The sequence below is a fragment of the Heloderma suspectum genome, chromosome 4 (genome assembly GCF_057233095.1).
Source record: "Heloderma suspectum isolate Gila_16-S chromosome 4, 16-S_ref, whole genome shotgun sequence".
Taxonomy (NCBI): Eukaryota; Metazoa; Chordata; class Lepidosauria; order Squamata; family Helodermatidae; genus Heloderma; species Heloderma suspectum.
In genome coordinates this window covers 23,295,911-23,321,622 of record NC_139461.1, presented here as the reverse complement: position 1 = coordinate 23,321,622, position 25,712 = coordinate 23,295,911, and the positions used below count along the sequence as shown (strand labels likewise).

The 25,712-nt window shown below is 46.0% G+C and overlaps 1 protein-coding gene across 1 annotated transcript in view; it reads left to right on the top strand.

Moving 5' to 3' along the window:
- The window catches only part of NSMCE2 (NSE2 SUMO ligase component of SMC5/6 complex), a 290,313-nt gene extending 268,383 nt beyond the window's left edge, over positions 1–21,930 (top strand). Inside the window, exons 5-7 of the mRNA XM_084848824.1 lie at positions 4,976–5,079; positions 8,289–8,395; positions 21,531–21,930. Of these exons, the coding sequence (XP_084704950.1) occupies positions 4,976–5,079; positions 8,289–8,395; positions 21,531–21,645 (326 nt within the window). The 3' untranslated portion in view covers positions 21,646–21,930. The remainder of the gene's footprint in view (positions 1–4,975; positions 5,080–8,288; positions 8,396–21,530) is intronic.
- Positions 21,931–25,712: the final 3,782 nt, after the last annotated feature.

Below are 25,712 nucleotides of genomic sequence, written 5' to 3'. Positions count from 1 at the left end.
TGCACAGCAGACACCCTCATTCTGATTCCTTTCCCAGTAAAGCAAATTGTCTTGTGTTTCATACAGTATATGAGCTGCTACTCTGTTGAGGGCCACCTGGTTTTATGGCCCTCTTTTGATGGGGGATGGCTCCGTGTTAGTGCCTGGTATTTTAATAGTCCCTGGAGATGTGCTTGGGAGGAGGAAGTAGTTGGGGAGGAGGTGATGGGGGTGCCCCTATTGAAGTAATTACAGGCAGGGAGAGACATGACATGGGGAGGGGGGAGATGTGCAAATACACACTAATTGTCTGCCCCCACATCTGGTTTCCCACCCAACCAGATGGAGACTGGTTGCCTTATCAACATGCCCTCAGATCTGCTGGTGCTATTAATGAATGCCAGGTCAGTTCACAATAAGACCTCTGTCATCCATGATTTGATCATGGATGAGAAAGCAGACCTGGTGTGCATTGCTGAGACTTGGGTGAGGTAGCCAGATAAGGTTCGTTTATCCCAGCTGGTATTTGGTATAGTACCAGCATAGACTTGAGGGCTGGGGATGGCGGTTTCCATAAATCTATGAGAGTTTCACCTCTCTGTCCTAGGGAGAGGGAAGGTAGTTCCTAGCACTACCTGTCAGAAGGCATTGTACAGCCATTCCATCTTTTCCTCCTTAGTGGATTCTTTTGGGGAAAGAAAAAAAGAAGAATCAGTGGGAAAAGATGGGGTGGTTAGATGTGGAAGGTGATGACCTCTGGACCCACCTCAAAATTCCATGAATGAGGCGGGGTGATTGTACAATGAAAGCCTTATCTGGAGAGCACCCAAAGAAATCTTACTCCCAGGGCTGTACACATGCTCTTCCAGCCCCCAGCCTGCTTTATCCTGAGAAAAACCCTGTGATGTCGGTTAGGTGGTGAGATTGTGACTAACCAACAGCCGCCCAATGAGCCTCGTGGCTGAGTGGGGGTAGCATCCGATGCTGCCCTTGCACTAGTGGGAGTGACCCCTAGCGCAGCAGGAAGCTAGCGTTTGATTGCACAGCTGGGAAGTAGCCCAAACTAGCACTTCCAGAAAGGGACTTGTCCGTGGAACTTGCAGTGAAATTCTCAGGAAGCTTGCACCTGCACCCAATACCACATTCTGCATTTTCCTGCCTGGCAGATGTACAACCTTGAGCATATCCTGAAAACTTCTTGAGCATTGAACTGTTTGCTTTATTTAATACTTCCCCTGTAAATGGTTTGTTAGCCAGCATTTGTCAGAGTTTCTGTCTCAGAGATGTTTGGCCACACTGGATGATGAGGAAATAGTGAAATGGATTTTATTTGGCACAGGAGAAGGAAGGACTAGTCTCTAAATAAAAGATGTTGCATAACCGATGTGGCACTGTTCTGTTCTATTGCACCAGCAAAGTCCCTGGAGAAATGTCAGTGTAGCTGCAGTTCTAGATTTTGTTTGCTTTTCTGCTTTGAGAGATGGAAAAGATTTAAGCTGGAGCGACAAAGCCTGGCACCACATAGAAATGGTTTGATTCATCAACGGATTGAATCAGTTCATGTTTTCAGCCCTCATTTTAACATGAAATTCAGCTTGAAAGATTTGGGGTGGAAACATGACCATGGCAGTGCAGATACAAGAGCATGGTTTCTGGGAGCTTTGGGTCAAGACCCACCCATCCCAAATATCATACTTGCAAATAAGTCCATGGAAGTAGCTAGCACACTCCCCCTTTTTTTTCCTTACTAGCCCAGTTTCCCACACATGCCTAAAAAAAAAGAGAGACTCAACTCTTTTCCAGTTTATAAGAGCTTTCTTGCAGGGTCACCAGAGGTGATTCTTAGCTTGCCACAGGCAAACAGGCAAGTGGCTCTTTATAAGTCTGTGTTGTGTAAATTATTATTAATATTTTTTTCAATAAACTTTAGAGGGTGGGCCATGGTGTGTCAGTTATGCTGATAGTCAGAAACATCTTGTAATTGCAGGTGTCTTTATTTAGGACCAGCCATGGCAGTCCTGGAAGGTTCCATTGCTCCATTTAGTACTGAATTATGTGGAGCTGTTCCAATGCTAAAATGATCATGAAAATTGTGGAAGGGAGATGACAGAGATCTCTTCAGTTTAAGCTAGGACTGCCTCTGTATGGATAGCAGCCAGAAAGGCCCACGTGTGTGAATCCACAGGGACTAGTGATAATGTCAAAAACACATGCATAGTGTTATATATAGGGCTGAGACAAAACAGCCCTCTCTGCAGCTTTGGAGCCCTATGTGCCAGCTCTGAAAAGCACAGGCCACCCCACGTCATTTACTTTCAGCAGTTGTTCAGGGGAGTCAGATAGGGATGAAAGTGTTCACAGCCTAGCTGTGTAGCTGTGCTCCCACACAACACACAGATCCAGGCTTCTCTCCCCAGTGGCATCCCATTGGTGATATGGTGTGGCAGTGGTAGCAGCAATAGTGCTCTAGAATGAGTGTCTCAGCAGACCCCATCAGCTTTTGCTGCAGCACCATGAAAAAAAAAAGGTTACAGATGTTGTTGTTTTTTTACCTAGGAACAAGTGAGTCATCTCCAATCAGAAAGTCACTGATGATGGCAAATGAAGCTAATTCAGAGTGAGAGCACTGCTTCCTGAATAGCACCTGATTGGCTACATGATGACTCATGTGTTCCTGGGTGAGGGGGCTTTTTAAAAATAGCACCTCCACAGCAGCTGAGTGGGGCTGTAAAAACACTCCAAACTAGGGCAGGAGAGAGAGAAGCTTGGGGTGGGAGAAAGCCCTGTACCCCAATACTGGCAAAAATGTGAAAGTTTCATGCAGCCCTGATTTATTTTAGAACTGGCTCTTTTTCACAGCAAGTGCCCCCAAACTGGTTTTCCAGACATTCATGTATAGGTGGAAATATCCTTGGTGGCAAATGAACTACAAGATGAGTACATTTGGAGAATGTCTACCAATCTGGGAATGACATCTCTGATATCCCAGGGGATACCTTGTCACAGGCTTGTTATGGGGCTGATGGGATTTTAGAAAGCGTCTCAGGCCTGCAGTTCACAAATGTTATTTTAAAGCAGAGGTGTTGAACCTCTTTCAGCCTGAGGGCTGAATTCAATTTTAGAGAAACTCTTGGAGGCCACATTGCAGTGGTGGGTAGGGCCAAAGGAAAAATGGGTGGGACAAAAAAATTAGTATATTTTAGCTTAAAGCCAGTAATTAAGCCTTAGAAGAGGCATTTCAGCCTTCTAGAACGGGGGTGAGGTGCACAAAAGTTGGGAAACCAACAAAGGATTGGCGGTCAGGAGGGAAGGTGCAGGGCCTTCTGTGGAATCTCGACTGCAACTCCTGATGGGGTAGATTTGACCCGTGGGCCTGAGGTTCAACATCCCTGTGCTTAAGGGAGCCACCCAAAGAGCTTTGCCCTTATTCTGGGCTGTCACTTGGCCCAGAAGTCTTTCTGTCCCTTTAAAGCAGCCTTCCCTAACCTGGTGGTCTCCAGATGTTTTGAACTACAACTCCCAGCATTCCTGACCATTGGCCATGTTGTCTAGAGCTGATGGGAGTTGAAGTCCAAAACGTCTGTAGGGTACCATGTTGAAGAAGGCTGCTTTAAAGCTTTGCTCCAAATTTTCTTCTAGCACTTACTGCTGGAGAGCTGCTAACATCTTCAAGAGCACAGTGATGGATCCCAACCCCTTCACTGGGTAATGCACTTACATTTTTATGTATAGTGGTATATATCCACCTATCTGTTGCTAAAGGCAATAGAGTTTGTTGGGCAAAGGCATATGGTCTCTCCCCGATACAGCTAGGGGCATGTGTCCATAAAAATTGGCATCCATGAGCATGGGCCTAGTTATATGAGGAACTATGTGCACAAATGGTGCCTGGTTCCTGGCCCAATCCAGCGCCAGTATGGTATGCACATAAGCCTAGTCAAAAGAATCTATGGTAGCACCAATCAACTATTAAAGAGAAGGAGAGGAAAGGCAAGATTTAGCTTCCCTCTCAACACCAGTTCAGAAAATCATAGAACTTTAGAGTTGGTAGGGGCCTTGGAAGTGATCTAGTCCAGACCCACGCTCAGTGCATGATGCAACTACAACATCCCTGACAGATGGATGCCCATCTAGGGATTATGAGAATTTTGTTTTTGCTTGCAAAACACGTGAGCACGCCCCGTTCGAAGCCCCGAACATGATCATGAGCACAAGCATGTGTCCACCGAAAATATTCGCAAATTGCTGGACCTGTGCTTGCGTTTGATTTGCACAACTTTCCCAGTTCGATTTTGCACAGATTTCCTAATTTGCATAAATTCTCCCGATAGACTGAATCAGCTCGGCTTTAGTCTATGGAGGAAAGTTGTGCAAATTTCATGTTTGATTGCTGCTCAATTTGTGCAATTTTCTCATTCGCACAGAGTGAGCAGTGATCACAAACGTGAACAGGAATCGGGCAAGAAACAAGTAGGGAGACAATGTTCAGAGAATCCTAGTGATCTTGAACATCGCTTGTTCACCCATCCCTATGCCCAGCTTCTGCTTTAATACCTCCAGTGAAGGAGAACCTCCTACCTCCCAAGGCAATGATCGAACAGCTCTTACAGTTCAGAAGTTTCTCCCAATGTTTAGCCAAAATCTGCTTCCTTGCAATTTCCACCATTGGTTCTAGTCCTGACTTCTTGAGTAACAGAGAACACATCTGCTCCACCTTCTGCATGACAGCCCTTCAGATATTTGAAGACAGGGCTCGTGCCCATGATCTGACTGGGTTCATACACACATGCAACCCCAACAATAGGTGCACACACAGTTGGATCAAGGCCAATTATGTTCACTTGCAACTGCAGGGAAAAGCTGCACATATGTATGTATGTATGTATGTATATATAAACTAGAAGTGCAATAAATACTAGCAATGACTATTTTAATGATGGCAGTCACACTTTTACTGAATGGTGTTCTCTCCCACTCTCCCCTCTTTATATTGCAGTTGGTGTCCAGTCAGTTCCAGAAGAAATCCCAGCCCTCGAACAGGTTGACGAGGATATTGCAGTGACACAAAGTCAGATGAACTTCATATGCCCCATTACACAGGTGGGTAACTCGCACGCTGGAGGAAATACTTGTTACTGATGGCTTCATAGGCTATTTGTAACTATGCTAATCCTAGTCATATTCCACAACAGGAAATACGTGTGGTAGATGTATACCAGGGGTGTTGAACCTCAGCCTGCAGGCCAAATCTGGCCCTCGGGGATTTCCCCCAAATGGCCCCACACCCTTTTCCTCAAATGCTGTTCATTTTGTGATTTCCCAGTTCTTGAGCAGTTTTTACCCATTCTAAAAGGTTGAAATGCCCCTCCTAAGGATTAATTACTGCCAGTAAGACCTTTAATCTAATATGAAGGTACTGTTGTATTTTTGTTCGCTTTTGCCTTTGGACCCACCCACCCCTGGAATGCGGCCCACAAGAGCTTCTCCAAAACTGAATTTGGTCCTTGGGCTGAAAGGGGTTCAGTGTATACATCTATACTTGCCTGTATTCTGGCTAAATGCTTTCCAATAATTGTAGCCAGAGCCTCAAATGTAATGCTAGGGGGAAGTATCACTCTGTACATCAGTACCATTTGAAGTGAAATTGCTCCAAGCCGATTCTCTCCTGTGCTGATTTCAGCTGTTCACGCACTGCAGTTCAGATATGAGTCAAGAAACCAATGTGGTTAGCAGCAAGTGTAGACAAGGTTTGATATACAATTGAACACAAGGGTGGGCTGACTGCAGTCTTGTGTGGTCTCTCTATATATAGTAGTCTGGTGTCCACTGGTATGCTTTAACTTTTTAAAGCGAGAGTGTAGACCCAGGTTCTCTTAACATTACGGACACAACGGTTAATTTATTTTCTTTTTTTAAGAACGTAAGAAGTGCCTTCTTTTATCAGATTGAGGTGTACCTAGTCCAGCATTCTTTGCAAGAATTCCAACAACTAGCATATGCTAGCTCCCCCCGCCCCCATGAAATTGGCTAGTGGTTCACAAATAGATTGCAGTCAATCTCCTAACCCCTCCCCACCATCTGAGACCTATATAAATCCTTGACTTTACACTGAATAAGTGAATGCAGTGAATCACAGACTCAGAACTATACCCATGTGGCTTAACCCTTTGGTCTCCAGGTGTCTCTTTTCTGGAGGGGACACCTAAAGGTGAGGTTAAAAAAAAAAGAAGAAAGAATAAAAGCCTTCTTTTACTCCAGTGGATAGATTTTTCTTCTTTTAACTCCCCCCGCCCCCGGGAAGGGTGGAATTTGGGGGAAAGGGAGGGGGATGTTTAACCCTCCCCTCCTGTAGCGTGATGGTCCCAAACTGAATCAGGACCGTGCACAGTGAGACTAGAGTAAAACAAAAGACAAGCCTCAGCTACATGGCTTTGCAATTTGCATAACGTGTCGTCTCGCTCAAAGCCAGCGGGAGATGGCTTATGTTCTTGAGCCACTCTTCCACTAAACAGTTGATGAGACTGATGGAAATTTCCCATCCGAAACCATAAAAGGAGTTACCACCACCCAACTCCTGGAGACAGGTAACGCTTCAGTTTTAAGTCATGCGCCAAGTTTAACCCAAGCATAACTGTGTATCAAGCAGATGTACAGTTAATTGGGGTTTAGGAGTTGCAAGAAAATTGTAGAGGATTGTGTGCAAGCTTTCCCTGCTTCCCTGTATCTCTCTGCTCTTCTGCACATATTCTCCTCTGTTCCTGCCCTGGTTAAAATGAACCCCCCAGGAATGCTCCTAAATTCACTTAAATCCATGTTCTGATTGGAATTCTCAAAGTGAGCTTGATTGCATTCCCAGTTTCATTGTAGGCTGGGCCAGCACAGGTGGTATTAAACCCAGAGGAAAAGGGATAATTCATGCACGAGAGAAGAGTGATTCATAAATTTATTAAATGTTTATCCCACCTTTATGCCAAAAATGGTGTCTGTGATCCCACAGGCGACTCCTGGTCTTGGCTAATTATATGTTTGACCCTGGACCCTGGTCAATTACCTGTAGATCTGGGAACTACAGATCTAAGGAACTTGTACATAGCTTTTCTGTGTCCTGGAATTCCCCTTTGAACATAGACATGGTATCAGCCTCTCCCCTCTCTGCCTCCCCTCTGTACATCCCTCCTTTAAAAACGCATATTTTCCATGAAGCCCTTCCAAAGCCCATTCCCCCCTTCCCCTTGTCTCCCACCAAAGCAAGGGCTAATTAATGACATATAACAAAATAATAGTTTTTTTAATGCATTTATGCTCATTCATCCTTTCTGTCTTTTGCTGCTCCCATCTTTCCCTCCTTCTGTTTTAGTGTTAATTTTGCTTCAGCACTCCTCCTTCTAGTATTTCCCCCTGCTGCCTTGCCTTAGAGCGGACATAGAGCATCTTTTTTGGACTGAGGATTGAAACAGCCCCATGCCGGGGCATTGCAGTAGGCGGAGCCACTGTCCAAAGTGGGCGGGGCTACTATTTGCATGCAGCCACTCCACACACACACACACACATTCTCTCTCTATGTCTTATACAGATGCACCATGTACACACAGGTACACACAGACAGACACACCCAGTGCGCTGGCTTTGCTTGGCCCTCACTTTTCTCTGTTGGGAAAGGCGAGGGGTGAGCAAAGCCCTGGGCGAAATGCTGCTTCAAGGCGCTGGGAGTGCCCTGTGGCAGCGGCTTCTCGGTGAGCTGGCTTCACTCCCCCATCGCTTTTCCCAACTGAAGTGCTCCTTCAGGGTGGCTCACTTGGGAGCTGGCTTTGCCCCTCCTGTGCCTTTTCCGACTGGGGAAGGTTGTCGGAAGCCTGCTCCCAGCTGAGCTGCAACCTTCTAGAGCCACCCCTGGAGTTCGGTTGGAACTTGGAAGCCACTCTCCCACCCATTCTCCCTTCTCTAAGAGGGTGGGGCTTTTGGAGGGGGGGCCCTCATAGGAGACCTTCATGGACTGGATGGGGAGGCCTGGTGGGCCAAATTCGGCCCATAAAGTGGAGCAGTGTAAGCTCCTTAGGGCAAAGGCCTATCTTTATGGTTACATACATGCATACGTTGCACTGCAAATCACTCTGCTCTTGATTTGAAGAACTCTTGAAGTTTTGCTCTTGACAGAACTGCAAAACGTAGTAATACCTAATAATAAGCCTATGAATGGTGTTCAGTTTCGGAGGGATGAAGAGATTGGTACCAGTACTGTAGAGCTGATTTGAGGGCATAACAAAAAACTTGATTTGGATAGTCAAATGCAATCTGATTAATTATTACAGGAGGAAATGAAGAAACCAGTCAAGAATAAAATCTGTGGTCACAGCTACGAAGAAGATGCCATCCTGGGACTCATCCGGCACAAAAAGCAATATAAGAAGACAGTCCGGTAAGCAGCCATCAGTGTGTGGGAAAGGAATTCTGCTTAGCTTGGGAAAATAATATGCACCATTGTATTCAGACATGTAGAAGAACGATGTGCTCACACACACACGCTCACACACATGCTCATACACAGGCCCATGCCACTTTTCAGTCTATATGTCTGTCACAGAACACTTGAAGGTTCCACCATGTCCGGGAGTAAAATCCTCCCACACACTGCACATGGTGCATGGTTTTGGAAGCCCAACATACGATGTTGTACACAGGAGACACTGCAATTCTTATGGGAAGCTGTGTGCATAATATATGAAGTGATTAGGGATGTTGGAGAAATCCAGAATGGATTCAAATGAGTTTGGATTTCTGTGAATCTCACCTGCGGATACCACAGCAGACCAGTTTTTCGCCTTTGAGGGGGATTAGCACTAATGTGGACAATGGAATGAAAGACACCTGACAATCCACGAAACACAGATGGAAGGGATTTAACAAAATCCATACATCCTTAGATGTGATTATATTGCATGCATCAGGGAAGTTGCATCACTGGGCAAAAGAGAAGCAAGGCTTGTTGGAAAGTGTCACTTCCATGGAAAACAGGAGCATTCTAGAGTGTTTCATATGCAAATCTGGCACTTCTCTTTTCTTATGGGCAATGGCCCATAAGTTTCTTACTTCAAGAAATTCTGCTTGCTTCATGAAAATGGCGTTGGCATTGTGGTGAATGAAACCACACTGGCTCAGATTATTTTTATTGCTTGAATTTATTGTTCTGCGTTTTTTTATTGTTTTATTTGCATTGTAAACTGCCCTGGTAAACAGTTTTTGAAGAGTGGGGTAGAAATTCTTTCAATGAATGAATGAATAAATTAATAAATAAATGAAATACAGTTGTTCTCCCCGCCCCCACTCCAATGATGCCAGTAATGACAAAGTCTTGAACACAATTTTTTGGTGGAAAGATGAGGTATCGAGACTCTTCTTAGAGATGTTCATTTACATGGACCTAAATGCAAAACCTGTGCTCTAGATCATGGATGGACAGAAAGTATTAGTATTAGAAGTATTAGACTTCTATGAAACTCCCAGCATTCCTGACCATAGGCCATGCTGGTAGGAGTTTCTGGGTGTCGAAGTCCAAAATATCTGGAGCTCTACCTTCTGCCCACCTCTGCTCTAGATCAGCCTTCCCCAAAATGGCACCGTCCAGATGTAGTGAACTACAACCCCCATCATCCCCAGCCAGCATGGCCAATGCTCAGAGATTGTGAAAGTTGTAGTCCAACATATGAGGAGGGCACCAGGTTGAGGAAGGCTGCTGTTTGAAGGAGGGGTATATGTGTGTTTTTTGCCACTAATGTTTCTCCGTAAAAGTACGGCATGAATGGGCAGTACAAAGGTGACACTTGGCAATCATTTCCATAGTCACAGCAGGGCTTTGTGGGAGCTGCCACAGCTGTGGAAATTGCTGCAAAGTGTACCTCTGTCGCATCAGTTCACAAGGTGTGCTCTGTGCATATCTGAGCTTTCGTGATCACCTAGTCAAATTGCGCAAACTGCCTCTAGGATTACAACAGTTTGGATAACGGAGTTCCCACCTACTCTATCACAACTGACAATGGAGAAAGAAAAGCTTTTCAAGTGTCTTAAAAGTCAGATTTCCCTTATTAGCCAGTGTATGAATTTATTCACTGATGCAGGGTGAAAAACTACTTTCTTTGACTGTTCAAGATGCTCCACGGATTTATTTATTTTTTTGTACTGAAATCTTCAAATGAATGCAAGCTAAAAATGCTTGCAGTGATGATGGCTGCTGAGCATTTCCTGAGTCACTGTGGCTTATTTATCGATTACATTTCTATACCGCCCAATAGCCAAAGCTCTCTGGGCAGTTCACAAAAATTAAAACCACAAAGTACGTTTTGTGTGGCTTATGTGTTGCACGATTGGCTTGGAGATTCAAGAGCATAAGCATAGATTTACATGGTTATGCATGGCTGGCTGGGGCTGAACAATATAGAGAAAGCAAACTGTTATGTAAGAAAATGTTTAGGAAGAAATGGGGGTTATTTGGAGTACCACCAATGGAGTACTGGAGGAGGACAAGGAGATTGCAGAGAAGCTGAATGAATTCTTTTCATCTGTCTTCACTGCAGAAGGTACAGGACAGATACCTGTGCCTGAACTGATGTTTCAGTTCAACTGAGTCTCAGTTCCTCAGACTCAGAAGGGAGTCTGAGGAACTGAGGCAAATAGTGGTGACACAAGATGAAGTTCTCAACCTTACTGATAAATTGAAAGCAAATAAATCACCGGACCCAGATAGTATCCATCCTAGAGTTCTCAAATAACTCAAATATGAAATTCCTGATTTTCTAACCAAGATATGCAACCTGTCCCTAAGATCAGCCTCTGTCCAGAGTACTGGAAGGTGGCCAATGTAACACCAATTTTCAAAAAGGGATCCGGGGGGTGGGGGGGATCCAGGAAATTACAGACCAGTTAAATTAATGCCTGTTCCGGGTAAATTGGTTGAAGGCATTATTAAAGGTGAAATTAATAAGCATATGGAAGGACAAGCCCTGATGAAAAACAATCAACACGGCTTCCACAAAGGTAAGTCCTGTCTCACTAACCTTTTAGAGAGTGTTGGTAAATTGTCAGGGTGGAAACTGAGCCCATAGAGCCCCAGAACAGTTCTGATTCTGAGGAAGAACAGCAATCCATGGGAGAGGAGCTCGCTCATCTCTCACAAGCACAGCAGCTGGCAGAGATTCCTCCTGCCAGCATTCCTGGGATAGATAGTGACCCTGGCAGTCAGAGAACGCTGGAGGGGTGCTTGCTGGACACTCAGTGCAGACGCAGGGAGCGACGACAGATGGAGGGTGCCGAAAGGAGGCGTTCCGCTCGTTTGGTGCTCAGACAACGGTCGCGTCCCGAGGACCCAAGGGAAAGAGGGAGGATCTCTCCCTAGCCCATAAGTTCAGGGTCTTCCTGTGGTTCCCCTTCAAACGGGGACCAACTGCCTTACCTGGAGCTTAGGCTACTCTGCTATCTTTCCCCAGTGTTGTTCCTTGCTTAGTCACTAGTGATTAGTATCTGAAAGAGTCATAAGGTAATAAAGGAATAAAGCCTTGGAAAGAATCCTCGTCTTCTGTGTCCTGAGTTGGCTATTGGAAGGGACTGCAAGAGGTAGCTAGGGCGTTCCTGACCGCAATATGTAGACAGGGATGGTCTGGTAGACATTGTTTACCTGGACTTCCAAAAGGCTTTTGGCAAAGTCCCTCACCGAAGACTCCCGAGCAAACGTAGCAGTCATGCGAATAAGAGGACAGGTCTTCTTATGGATCAGTAACTGGTTAAAGAACAGAAAGCAGAGAGTAGGAATAAATAGTAAATTATCCCAATGGAGGGAAGTAAATAGTGGCGTTCCACAGGGATCTGTATTTGGACCAATGCTTTTCAACCTGTTCATAAATGATCTGGAATTAGGAGTGACCAGTGAAGTGGATGACACCAAATTATTTAGGGTGGTTAAAACAAAAAGGGATTGTAAAGAGCTCCGAAAGGATATCTCCAAACTGGGAGAATGGGCATCTAAATGGCAAATGTGGTTCAGTGTAATCAAGTGTAAAGTGATGCACGTTGGGGCAAAAAATCCCAGCTTCAAGTGTAACCTGATGGGATCTGAGCTAGTGGTGACTGACCAAGAAAGATCCTGGGGTTGTGGTGGGCAGCCCAGGGAAGATGTCAACCCAGTGTGCAGCTGCTGTAAAAAGGCAAACTCCATGTTAGGCATAATTAGAAAAGGAATTGAGAATAAAACTGCCAATATCATACTGCCTTTATACAAGTCTATGGTGTGACCACAATTAGAATACTGTGTACAGCTCTGGTCACCATACCTAAACAAAAATAATGTAGAGCTGGGAAAGGTGCAGAAAAGGGCAACTGAAATGATCAAGGGGCTGGAGCATCTCCCCTATGAGAGAAAGTTACAACAGCTGGGATTGTTTAGCTTGGAAAAAAGGAGGGTAAGGAGAGACATGATAGAGGTGTACAAAATTATGCATGGTGTGGAGGATGTGGATAGGGAGACATTCTTCTCCCTCTGTCAAGATACTAGAACCCAGTGGGGTCATCCCATGAAACTGATTGGTGGGAGATTCAGGACAGATCAAAGGAAGTACTTATTCACACAGCGGATAGTTAAACTATGGAATTTGCTACTTCAGGATGTAGTGATGGCCACTAATGGCTTTAAAAGGCGGTTGGACAAATTTCTGGAGGAAATGGCTAGCAATGGCTACTAGTCTTGATAGCTATGTGCTACCTCCAGTACCAGAGGCAATGAGCCAGTTGCTGGGGAATATGGGCGGGAGGGTGCTGTTGCGCTCGTGTTCTGCTTGTGGTTTCCTGGTCGACAGCTGATTGGCCACTGTGTGAACAGAATGCTGGACTAGATGGACCCTTGGTCTGATCCAGCAGGGCTCTTATGTTCTTATGTTCAGCAGAAGATCTTAGACAGAAGAGGATCTTAGACAGGGGCATGTTACCACTTCATCCTGTTGATTTGGCTGTATTTTTAATCCCAGGTTTCGGATCTCCTGGTCTTAAAGGCAGCTAGGGGTGGACGAAAGTCACTTACCTGTCCTCGAAGGACGTTCGCGGTGGGGGGGAGGCACTTCGCTGGTCCCCCCGCGAAGTTCAGGCCAGGGGGGGAGGCTTCCCGCCTCGCCCCATCCGAAATTCAGGCCAGGGGGGAGGCTTCCCGCCTCGCCCCGGCCGAAATTCAGGCCGGGGAGGAGGCTTCCCGCCTCGCCCGGCCGCGAACGGGAAAGTTAAAAAAACACACAAAAAAACGCCCCCTGATAGGCTACGTGATGATTCACGTAGCCTATCACGGCTAGATCTGCAAAGTCAGCCGTGATAGGCTACGTCAATCGTCATGTAGCCTATCACGGGTGACTTTAAAAAAAAAAAAAGCACGTACGCGAATGGCGGCCCCCATAGGGAGCCGCCATTCGCGTTCCTTATTTAGTCGCTGTAGTCTACGTAAATCTTTACGTAGACTACGGCGAAAATAAGGCTAACGCAAATAGCGTTGCCCTTATTTTCGCCGTAGTCTACGTAAATCTTTACGTAGACTACAGCGACCAAATAAGGAAGGGGAATGGCGGCTCCCTATGGGGGCCGCCATTATCCGTACACACTTTTTTTTTTTTTAAAGTCACCCGTGATAGGCTATGTGACGATTCACGTAGCCTGTCACGGCTGACTTTGTAGATCTAGCCGTGATAGGCTACGTGAATCGTCACGTAGCCTATCAGGGGGGCGTGTTTTTTTTTCTTTCATTGCAATGGTGGCGGCGGCCGGTCGAAAGACCGGCTGCCGCTCCTGCCTCGCTCGAACACCCGCCGAACCGCCGGCCGGACCAGCCACCGGGAGGGATATTCGGTGAAGGTAAGTCCCGTCCCGGGGGGGGGGTGCGGGGTGCGGGGGGGGGTGCGGAGGATTTCTCCCCGAAACTTGTTTGGGGGGCCGAACACGTTGGCGCTCGGCCCCCCGAAGTTTCGGGGAGAAATTCTCCGCCAGCCCTAAAGGCAGCTAAGACAGGTGATTGTAATATTCTGCTAGTTGATGAGCAGAATATTGTTCCCCTTTTGTTCTCATCCACCTGTCCATCCATGGCAGATGGTGCAACGTATAATTTTTGTCTCAAGGTATAATTAACATCAAGTACAATATTACAGTGAGTCAAGCGAGGATGCGGATGGAACATCTGCACTTAGGGATGTCGAAGAAATCCACAACAGATTCAAATGAGTTCAGATTCCACAGCAGACTGACTTTTTCCAAGTCACATGGACTTGCAGACTGGTTTTTCACTAAAACCAAGTCACGCAGATTTCACAGACTTATGGACCAGTTTTGCACTAATTCACATGTGTAGCATTAATGTGTTCTGACTAGTTTGGGGAACTGTTATGAAAAGTTCAGGCTCTGCCTTTGACAGCTTTTAAGGTAGTTCTGCAGCTACCCAATCTCCGTCCCTTCCTCTGTAAATGTCCTCGCTGTCCAAACTTGGGATGTGGATGGAGTAATCAGCTCTAAACACATTCTGTCGAGCTCCTGGACAAACTCCAGCATTCAGGGCACTGATACTTGTCTTCTATCTAGAGGGAGGAGTATTCATTCTTGTGAGTCCCTACATACAGTCTGAAGTAGTGATTCCCAGGCACATGTTTACCATCTCAACAAGAAACAAGGCCCCGCAAATGCAATACTCTTCTACAGAGTCATTGCACACATTCAGCTGCTACTCATCAAATGCTGAACATTCAACTAATGAGAAAGGAAATGATGTCTTGTAGGTCTGTACCAGCCCCTTGTGACAGCATCATCTGACAGACCATTTTCTGGACCCGAAGTAGTATCAAGAGAGCATTTGTGGGTGATCTGAGGTCTGGTCTGTACATACAAAAGGATGTGGTAGAATGCTCCACTCCACTTCAGGCAGGAGATGACAGTTTTGAATGTTGCCGTGTCAAACAAACAAACAAATGTCCATCGAAGTAGAAAGAAGAAATGTTCTAGGCCAGTTCAGTTCTTGCTGTGCTGGCTTTCTACTTGCAAGGACATTTTTTACACAAGGGAGCATTCAAAAACCTGTTCTTGGATCCTGTGCTCCATGAGCAGAAGGAAACTCACAGAATGGGAGTCTCCCCTCTGAGCTTCACTCACACGAGACGCCTCCACCCAATTTTGGCCGATTCCTCCCTCCCTGAGCAGTCCCCACACCCCATCCCACACCTGAGATGGTTTTTCCCCCCAGGAAGCTCAGTGATGGGAGGGAGCAGGAATGTCCCTTTCCATGGTCTTTCCACACATGGATTTCAGGATGCAAACCAATGTCTACCATCTACAATCTGAAGTGGTACAGTCTGTTCTACCCCCTTGGAACTCTTACCACCTCATTCTGCCACGTGCATAGTCCAAGTCTAGGATACAGAGGTGGGACATAAAGGAAAAAGTTCATCTTTCAGATTTGCCCCCCCCCCCAATATTACTGATTTTCAGTAATACAGAAAAGAATGGGCCTGTTCAGACATGGCTAAGCCATGGTGGTTGGGGAATTTGTGGTAACCATGGTAGCTTAGTGTTGCATGTGGGGGGGGGAATTCCCTGTGGTTAGTAAGCCACCCCCACTAACCACCCCCCTGCAAGAGGGTTAAGGGCCCCCAGGGCGGCTTACTGTGTCATCTGGCAGACTCCCCACTAGTTAAAACAGGCTCCAGAGACTACTAGGCCATGACCAGAGAGTCCGTGGCTGGAGCATCTGCTACTGCGGGGACCACTCTAGCCCCTGCCAACTTTCTCTATGGTCACACGACCATTCAAGACAATGGAGCAGCTGCTGGGAGCCTGTTCACGTTGCGGAGGATGTTGGGGTGCACACAAACCATTCCAGCAAGCTTGTCAGGTAACTCCTGGGGGGTGGGGTGGAGGTAGCAGAAGCACATGGTGCCGGGTGGTTCCTGGTTGTGTGATTGGCCCATGTATCATGGTTCCACTAACCCACCCCTCCGTAGTTACCCTAACCACCCTCCCCCCGTGGGCATGTTAATAGGCCCAAATGTGTTGATACCACAGGTGATCAGGTGAGTCTGTGATCATGGGTGGAATGCTGTACAAATGACGAGCAAAGCATCCATCCCTCTCCCACACAGTGCAGACAAGCACCTTAGGATACTGCAATATATGGGGGTGCGGGTAGTTCCATAGTAAAGGGTTAGAAGGATCAGATTCTCAGCAAGACTGAAATGCCTGCGCTTGGATATAGTGAATATTCAAGATTAATTTTTTAAAAGTACGGTATTCTAAGGCTGTTTCCCATGGTCAAATGCATATAACCTCCTCGCACCTAAACAACTGGTTACTTTCAACATAGCCCCCCCCCCCCGTTCCTTAAATGACACCCTGCAACTTCTTCCTTGGTGCCTTTTGAACAGCTGAGAACAATCTCCATGCTGAAGAAACATCAGCACTCCTGTGTCATATCAATTCCTTTTTGACTTGAGGCTTTCGAGGCACTTTACCAGAATTAATTAATCCTGGCCAAAAAAAAACAAAACACATGTGCCAGATAAATAATAATTATCCTAACCTCTTTGTAGATGGGAAGAAGCAAACCCCAAACTGTGAGACTCTGTGGCTTGCCCGAGGCAAATGCAACAAGTGAGGAGACACAGAACAGAAGAAACAGAAGTAATGAATGCTGACGCGCAGCTCCAAATGCTGAGTCTGAGGCAAAATGCCTTCCCAGGCAGACTGGGTGCATTCTGTGAAAAGGAGAGCCTCAAACTGGTTTGCATTGGGCCCCTTTCTGCAGACATTTGGGCCGTGGCACGATAGCAATAGCGATCGAATGGTTTGAAATGGCTTGTGATATGCACAATTGTTGTACAACGTGTAAACCAAACTGGTGCTGTCCAGATGTTTTGGACTTCATCATCCCCAGCCAGCATGGCCAATGGTTAGGAATGCTGGACTTTGTAGTCCAAATCATCTGAAGGGCACCAGGTTGGGGAAGTCTGGTACAGGCAATCCGATAGCCTTTCATCGTGATTTGCCTTCTGAACTCCAATGCTGCCGTAGTCAGCAATGGCTTTTATGGGTGGCCAGCTAAGAAGCCGGGCTGGTGTGAGACTCTGACGGGGGGGAGTGTCATGTCCCACCACCTTCCTGTAAGGACAACCATGGAAACTGAGTTCCGTATAGATAGGAAGAGCCTTGGAAGAGAAGGAGGAAGGCCTGTCACCCATCCTAGTAGTTGTGAGGTCAGAGACAGTCAGATGAAGCCCTTCTGAGACCACCACTGGGAGTAACGCCACACTCAAGAAGGCTGTGGCATTAAAAAAAAAAACCCTAAGCACCTGGACTGGGCCTGTCCCCTTGCTTCAGGCCTACCGAGATCATCCCCAGGAACAAAGGCAGCAGCGGGTCCAGTCAGAGCTGGGGACACAGTGCCTGTCTGGCAGCACGTCAGCTAGCCTTGAGCTCTGCTAGTGAGGAGGAAGCATGCTCTGGATCAGGGCCCTAATGACAAGCCAGGAAGGGGTTGGGGCCATCAGCATTCCCTATAAAACTGCTCAGTTGGAGCCTAGCCCTTGCTGAAGCAACACCTTTCTCACTGTGCTCTCAGTTGGACAGCTCCCCCTCTAATCTGACTGTCCTGGTCCTTGAACCACAGGACTCTTCCTGATAAGGATGGGAGCTGACTTTCATAGCAGGGATGGCAGGACAAAGACAGGCGGGCAGCGTCTGTCCCGCAACCTTTCCCAAGCCAAAAAAGCCATCCCAAGGAAGGGGGCGAAAGGAACAGGGCAACACTGAGGTCTTAATGGCTCCCCTCATTCTTTCCCTTCAACAAAGAAGAGGCCTCGCCACATTGTTACATACTGCCACTGTGCTCTGTTGGGGATAGCAGAACCTTGCCAACATTTAGCTGGAAAGAGAAGAGAACCCTTGCGGGCAATCTTACAAAGTGGTGTGCCAGCACAGTAGCTCGTAAGCTTGGGCTGCTCTCAGACTTTACTGGGAGATGAATGTACGTGCTTTGTGGCCCCTCACCAAACGTTATGTAGCCCCCCCCCCCAAAAAAAAGGTAGCTGGTGTAAAGAGTCATCTTTCTCATAGTCTCTTATGAAAAATAATTACAAGTTGTGTCTGGCAAAAACCGCCTTTCCTCTCTCTTTTGAATGACATAAAATCATCTAATTCTAAAATCATCTCTGAACATTACTGAGGGCTAGAAGCATGTTTTGTTGTGTTTTAACAAAAATTTATCAGATTCAGGAAAGCAAATTCTACTAGATTCCATGCTTGAGCATTGTTTACTTGTACTGAAGAATTAAACACAAATCTGGCTTGGTTACCATTCGGTGCACGGAGTTGGAGCATTCCTGATTTTTTTTAAAAGAATTGATTATTTTTCATGACATCTGCTTTGCTGCAGTTTCTCAGCGTGGCCCAAGGCAAGCTGCTTCAGTTTTCTTATCTGTTCCCCTGTCTCTTCAAACTCATCAGCAGGCATCAGTGGGATGAGAATCTAGAAATTATCATTTGTACAGTTCTTTGAAGGCATCAAGCAATATGCAAAGATTACTGTCTGTAATGCTATTACCTATTATTACCACCACGGGCAAATTGTGCTCCACTTAAGACTGATCTACAAGCAGAACTGTTCACATATCTGAGTACACTCATTCCCCCAAGGCCATCCATTCCCACCTGTTTAGGTAATTACATTCCCCATCATGTGTCTCCCCAAAACAGAGATGTGTTACTCAGCAAGGAAGGCCAGCATCACATAGCTGGTAACTAGCTGATCTCAGAAAAGGAGAATCCCAATAAAATGTAAAATATGTGTTGCATCCTCTTTTTTATTGTTTCTCTCCATAATATGGATAAAAAAGAAAATGTATTGTCAAACTGTATTGTCGTTTATACTAAATAAAGTAAATAGAGAAAAGCGAGAAAACTACCCAAAATAGAAAGCCATCAGTCCGATTTCCTGTACATAAATTCAATTTCTTATCCATAATTAACTCTCATAATCAGCTCTCAGGTCATTATTTCCAAGACACTCAACTCCTGTATATTGCAGAAATTTACACATTCAGATTAGTCTGACCTGTAAACCAGTCCACTGACTCTGTTTTGCATAATATGTATAGGACTGATTGATTGATGGGATTTATAAGCTGCATTATAGGGTCATGCCCTTCTAAAGTGATGCACATTACAAGAACAGTAAGATGCAAGGCAGTAATATGTAGGCATGGGGTAGGCAGTCTTCAGGCTTGCAATATCTACTTTGTTTTTTTACTAGAACCTTGAGATCCACCAACCTAGATGCAAAATGCGGCACAGGAAGGCAAACATACACTCAGAATTAAGGAATGTGTGCCTCTGAGCACATGCTCAAGTCAAGAATTTGAGGTCAGCACCAGAACCAGACTTTAGCATAAAAATCCACTCCAGGTTCCCCCACCCCTCTCCCAAGCATTCTTTTCCAGCAATTCAAGGGCAGGGGGTGGGGGTGGGGAATGGGACCTTTTAACTGTTGCTATTGTTAAGCACATAAGAAGAATCATAGAATAGTAGGGTTGGAAGGGGCCTACAAGGCCATCGAGTCTAACCCCCAAGAGCCATGCTGGATCAGACCAAGGGTCCATCTAGTCCAGCATTCTGTTCACACAGTAGCCAACCAGCTGTTGACTGGGAACCCACAAGCAGGGCATGAGCACAAAAACACCCTCCCACCCATGTTCCCCAGCAACTGGTGTACATAGGCTCACTGCCTCTGGTACCAGAGGTAGCACATAGCCCTCAAGACTAGTAGCCATTGATAGCCTTTTCCTCCAGGAATTTGTCTAACTCCCTTTAAAGCCATCCAAATTGGTGGCCATCACTAATTCCTGTGCTAGCGAATTCCATAGTTTAGCTATGCGATGTGTACTTCCTTTTATCTGTCCTGAATCTCCCACCAATCAGCTTGTTAGACAATTGGGAGTCAGAAATCCTTGCCGATCTTCTGCAGATCCTCTCGAGATTTACCAGTGGATCCCACCCTACCTTCTGCCCATTCCTGTTGCCAGAGGGAGAAAGTTTACCAGAGGATGAAAGCTGATATAGAGAGAGTTGTTTTTAGCATATGAGCCATTTTATTTATTTCTATAATATTCTGCCTTTTCACCAAAGGCAGGTTGATCAAAAGCAGGGTTTAAAAATAGGTTTTAAGCCTTGCTTAAATTATTTGAGTAGTGGAGGAGAGGCACTACTCCATTGGGAGGGCATTCCAAAGCTGAGGAGCCACACAGAGAAGGTTCCATCCCATGTGTTCGATAACCCAACAACATACAATCGGGGCCTCTGAAGCAGATCTCAGCATGCGGGCAGGATCATACAGGTGAAGGAAAAAGGAAAGGTTCCTCCTGTGCAAGCACCGAGTCATTGCTGACTCCTAGAGGGACTCCGCTTTTGCTGGCGTTTTCATGGCAGACTATAGCAGGGTGGTTTGCCATTGCCTTCCTCAGTCAGGACAGGTGAAGGAAGTCCTTTATTTAACATGGTCCCAAACTGTTTAGTTAGTTTGGGTGTTCCAAACAGCTCCTAGTGCTAACATGCAAAAGGCATTGTGCAGCTATTCCATCTTTGCTTCCGTAACAGATCTTTTTGTGGAAAGAAAAAAGACAGAACAAGCTGTCAGGGGTGTTTCTAAGCGCAAGGAGTGGAATAGCAGTTCAGATTCTGAAGGAGAACCATCAGACATATGGGAGGTGTTTTCCCAGGCTAGTCCAGATGAGTAGGCCTGCTTCTCAGGTTACAAACATCCAGATGGCTGAGCTTGAGGGTCCCTCCTTGCCCCCCCCCCCCGTGAGGGGCAGCAAACAGGAGGATGACCTAATAGATGCCAGACGCAGGTGCAGAGCAAAGAAAGAGAAGGCAGGGGCGGAACTTAGACGGTCTACCTGATTGGCCTTGCGTGAGAAGCTGCGCTTAGAGGCCTCATGACAAGAGAGGGACCTCCCCACTTTAAGTTAGGCTAGCGAGACCGCCTCCCTCTTCAAATGGTGGGCAACTCTCGTAAATTCCATTTGAGTCCCCTAAAAGCATTCCTTTGTAGATGAGAGACTCTGAGAATTTGCATCTGTATGACCCTGTGAAGTATTGGATTAAAAACTGTAGACTGAAGCCCCTCATCTGTTTATGACTGGGCGTTGAAGTGAAGTGGGGGCTAAGAGAATCCTGACACAAGCGGTGCGAAAACACATCTGGGTTACAAGTTGAAGACAATGTCATCTGGACCCCCAGTAACATTTCACGAATGCAGCAGGGCAATTGTAGAGTAAAAGCCATGTCCACTTCAGAATCTATACCATCTCCCACACTTTAGAGAATGAGAGATTAACCAAGCTGGGGCTGATCTTGAAGCTAATATTTCACTGCTGGAATTTTTGCTGTGAAAAATTGGATAGAATAACACTTGTGCTTATGATTGAACTCCTGTCCCCTTTAAGTCACCAACAGTTTGGATGGTTTTGACTACAGAGTTGTTTTCCCCCTCTTTACAGCTGCCCCACAGTTGGTTGCAACAACTCCGAAGTCAAGAAATCAGACATGGTGCCCAATGAAGTCCTGAAAAGAGCAATCAGCAGTCAGAGTAAACAGAACTGGTCCACACAGTAGAAGTCAGCCAGTGCTCCGATGGTTGTTACAACAAAGAAATGTGGTGTTAGAAGAGGTCGCCTGAGATAAGTTGCTGATTGTCAGCTGGTTGTGTAAGAGTTTGTTATTTAAAGTATTCCAATTGCAAGCAAAGTTGAAGGTCTGACCTATCACTGAAAGCATTTTCGTTGATCCTTGGAGACTGCCAGGTATAAAATTCTGCCATTCAACTTGCTTTGCTTTTTTAAAAAAAATTAATCCTGCATTAAAATCCTGTGTTTTGTAAATAAAAATGTAAGGACCATCGCCATTGTCATCTCCTCCTTTATTTTTTGAAAAAAATTATTTTGAATAAGTGTTCACATTACGAAGTATTCCCTAAATCTTTTTTTTAATAGTGATCTGAACTTCGCAGATGCTTGCTCTTGTGCAAAAGACTTAAGCCCTGTCTAGAATATACACTTCTCTAGAATATGCAGGGCCCTCTAGAGCCTTGTCTAGAATATACACTTCTCTAGAATATGCAGGGCCCTCTAGCCTTGTCTAGAACAAATTGGGAGTCAGTAATCTTGGCCCAGCATCCTATTGCTTTGAGGAAGGTAGTTCTTTTATTTTATTTGCTACATTTATATACTTGCTTTGCGCCTAAGCACTCCAGGCAATTTATGCCTTAAAACAATGTCAGAGGGACCGCTGGTCAGTGGTAGAGCCCATATTTTGTGTGCAGAAGGCCCCGGATTCAATTCCCATTATCTCCAGGTAGGGCTGGGAAAGACTGCTGCCTTAAAACCTAGAGTCCCTGCCAGGTAGTATAGACCAGCCTTCCCCAACCTGGGGCCCTCCAGATGTTTTGGACTACAACTCTCAGCCTGACCATTGACCATGCTGGCTGGAGCTGATGGGAGCTGAAGTCCAAAACATCTGGAGGGGACCAGGTTGGGGGAAGGCTTGGATAGACAATACTGAGTACATGGACCAATGTATAAAGCAGGTTCCTAATCTAAGAGACTCACAATACAAAAGGAATGGGATGGGAAGTGGAAAATAAGCAGAAATCAGATACAAACCCTTTTATACTCTTACATCATGAAGTTACATAACAAGCAGATGGAATGGCCACTGCTGGAGGTAGTTCTAGGAGGGAAGGAGCCACATGGCAATTGGTCCCAGCTGGGCCAGTGGAGATAGCCTCATTTTCTTGCCTCGTCTCTGATGCAGCCAAGTGCAATGGTTGCCGGTGGAGGCAATTCTAGGAAAGGAGGAGCCAAATGGCGGTTGATTGTAGCCAATCCAGTGGAGGTCGTCGTTTTGGCTGTTGCAGCCTGCCGGGAGGCAAGAGTTCTTGGAGTTGTTATCCACATGAAGCCAACTTGCTTTATACTTGTGCTGCAGAGCCCTAAACTATGGGCGAAATCCAACTGAATAGACCCATTGAAATGAACATGACTTAAGTTAGCCATGACTAACTTAAGTTCCATTCATAGCAATAGGTCTACTCTACATAGGACTTAGGTTGGGTTTTACCCTATAACTCCTTGAAGGAGCATCCACCTCTTGAAGTGTGGCATAACTGTTTTCGCTTCTCTGGATCACGATAAGTACATGAATGGCAAGGCTGTTGGAAGAATGCCAGCAAAGCTGAAGCGCGGCATTGCAAGAAAAACAGGACAGGGGCCATTGTATCAATCACCCTGTGCAGTGGATGGAAACGATTGCCACACACTAAGTTATTTTACCTTTCCTTCATCCCTAGCTTCAGTTAAGCAACACCTGAAGAAACCATGAAATCTGAAGGGCAAGCCCAACTTATAAAAAAGAGGCAAAAGCAATTGGGCAAGAGAAATTTGGCTCTGCTTTAAAGCAATTTCATGTTCTGCAGCAAGTCTGCACAACTTATGAACCACCAAGCTGAATGCAATTCACTGCCATGTGTGGGGACAAGAGGGAGATTCTGAGGTCCCTCACAGGTACCCTGAAGACTATCTTTTCAGGATGACCCAGCTACTTTCACAAGACCTCCAAAGGAAAGAAGAGGGCTGATGGTCATCCATGTTTGCGCTTGGGGTCATGCTCGTTCTCCGTGCTGTTGATGTGGCTTTGCAAGGTACTCAGAAGATCCTTTCTGTCTGGTATCTACCTCCATCTAACTCCTATAGCAGGAATGATGGAGAACCTGTGGCCCTTCAGATGTTGTTGGACTCCTAACTTCCATCATCCCAAGTCAGAGATAATGGGAGTTGTAATCCAACAACATCTGGAGGGCCACAGGTTCCCCACCCCTGTCCTAAGGACAGCTTTCCAACCTACACCTATTTTCTGTTTGATCTCACCACTACCTTCAAGTCCACAAGTTCCTGGGCTGACTGTAGACTCCATTCCTACCTGGGGGAACATTTTCAGCTGTAGCCCTGGTAGCCTCATGTTCCCCTCCAGGATTGGCTGCCAGAAAGACACAGCTGCCCACCCAGGCTGTTGCCTCCTCCCCTCTTCACCCTTCAGCTCAGTTCCCTGTGGCCTTCACCCTCTAGCAAATGGCCCCTTTCCTGCTTCATGGGACCTCAGTGCGGTGGGAGTTATCCATCAAATCCCTCTTCCTGCAATATGCGATGCAAAGTAAAAACAAACATACACCACCTATATGCACACATACATGACTGTATAAAGCAGGACTGGGGTTTTTCAGTCCAAGGGGTGAATCCAGTCTGAGAAAGATTGTGGTCCCTGCATCCTATCTGTGGGTGAGGCCAAAGGCAAAGTGAGAAGGGCCAAAATGTGACTTAGCCATTTGAAGCCTACTCAGAAGTAAGCAGGACAAGGCTCTGCATATCTATTCAGAAGTTAGCTGGAATGAATAACCCAGCAACAGTTTCACATAGCATTCCAAATAAAAAGCCTCAGAAGCATGAGCAGCAGGTCTACTAATAAATAAGCAGGGCATCCCCCCTGCATCTCTACTCACAAGTAAACAGGACAAGTCTTAGAAGTAAGCAGGACGTAATCACTCAGCAGCTTCCTTCCCAGATCCCACCCTCTCTCCCAGCAGGGAAAGCTCTTATCTCTGACTAGCAACTGATCAAAGATAAGAGCTTTCACTCCCTAAGCACTGAGAAAAAGAGCCTTTTTCAGTGCTCCACAGGGAAAAGCTCTTCTCTCTGATCAGCTAATGACTGGAGATAAGTTTTTCCTGCTTGGAGAGGGGGTGGAGACTGGGAAAGAAGCTTGCAGGCTAGATGGAGATCCCCTGCAGGTGGTACCTGGCTTGCAGGCCAGAGGGACCCCATTCCGGCACAAAGGAATCCCAGTCACCAAGCATGAGTTAAATGACTTGTGTGTGTCTGTCCCCCACACCCCTCTTTGTATAGGGCTGTAGTTCTGCCTAAGAGACTGGGCAGCAGGCAACACCAGGTGAGATAAGCCAACACTTTGACTCGGCAAGAGGCAGGATCATGTGTTCCTTTCGGGTGTATGGTCCACACCGCACTAACTATGCATCTTTCCTTGAAATAAGAAGAATTGGCTGGAACACTCGTGTTGGTCAACTGTTGGTAGAAACATAAATCCTTTGGTCTTTGTCCCAGTTGAAAGAAAGCTGCACAACATTCGCTTATATTTATCTCTCGGCTGCCCTTGTCTCTTTCCTCCCCTTGTTCCTTTGAATCCAACACTGAGTCGGAAAGGATCTCAAAAGTTGTCCCATCCCCTGGCAATGCCAGAAATCCACTACTGCAGCGTCCCTGACAATTTGGCCATCCAGCCTCAACTTAAAAGCCTCAAGCAAAGGAGAGAGCACAACCTTCTTGAGGCAGTCTGAAGTCTTTCAGATGATCCTCCAAAGCTTTTATTTGTTGCCCTTGCTATTCCATTCCCACCCACCTCCACCATTGAAATTGATGGTAAGCTCCTTGCTCTGTAAAGCACCTGATGCATAAATGGTGTTGTATGAATAATAAATAATTCTAGTGAACTATTGTTCTAGTGATGAAATACTGTCAATAAAATATAAGCCCTTCCTTTTTTTTTGGCTTGGCAGCAATTATAAATGTTACCAAATTATCTCTGATAAGACCATCACATGTCTATGCAGGGAA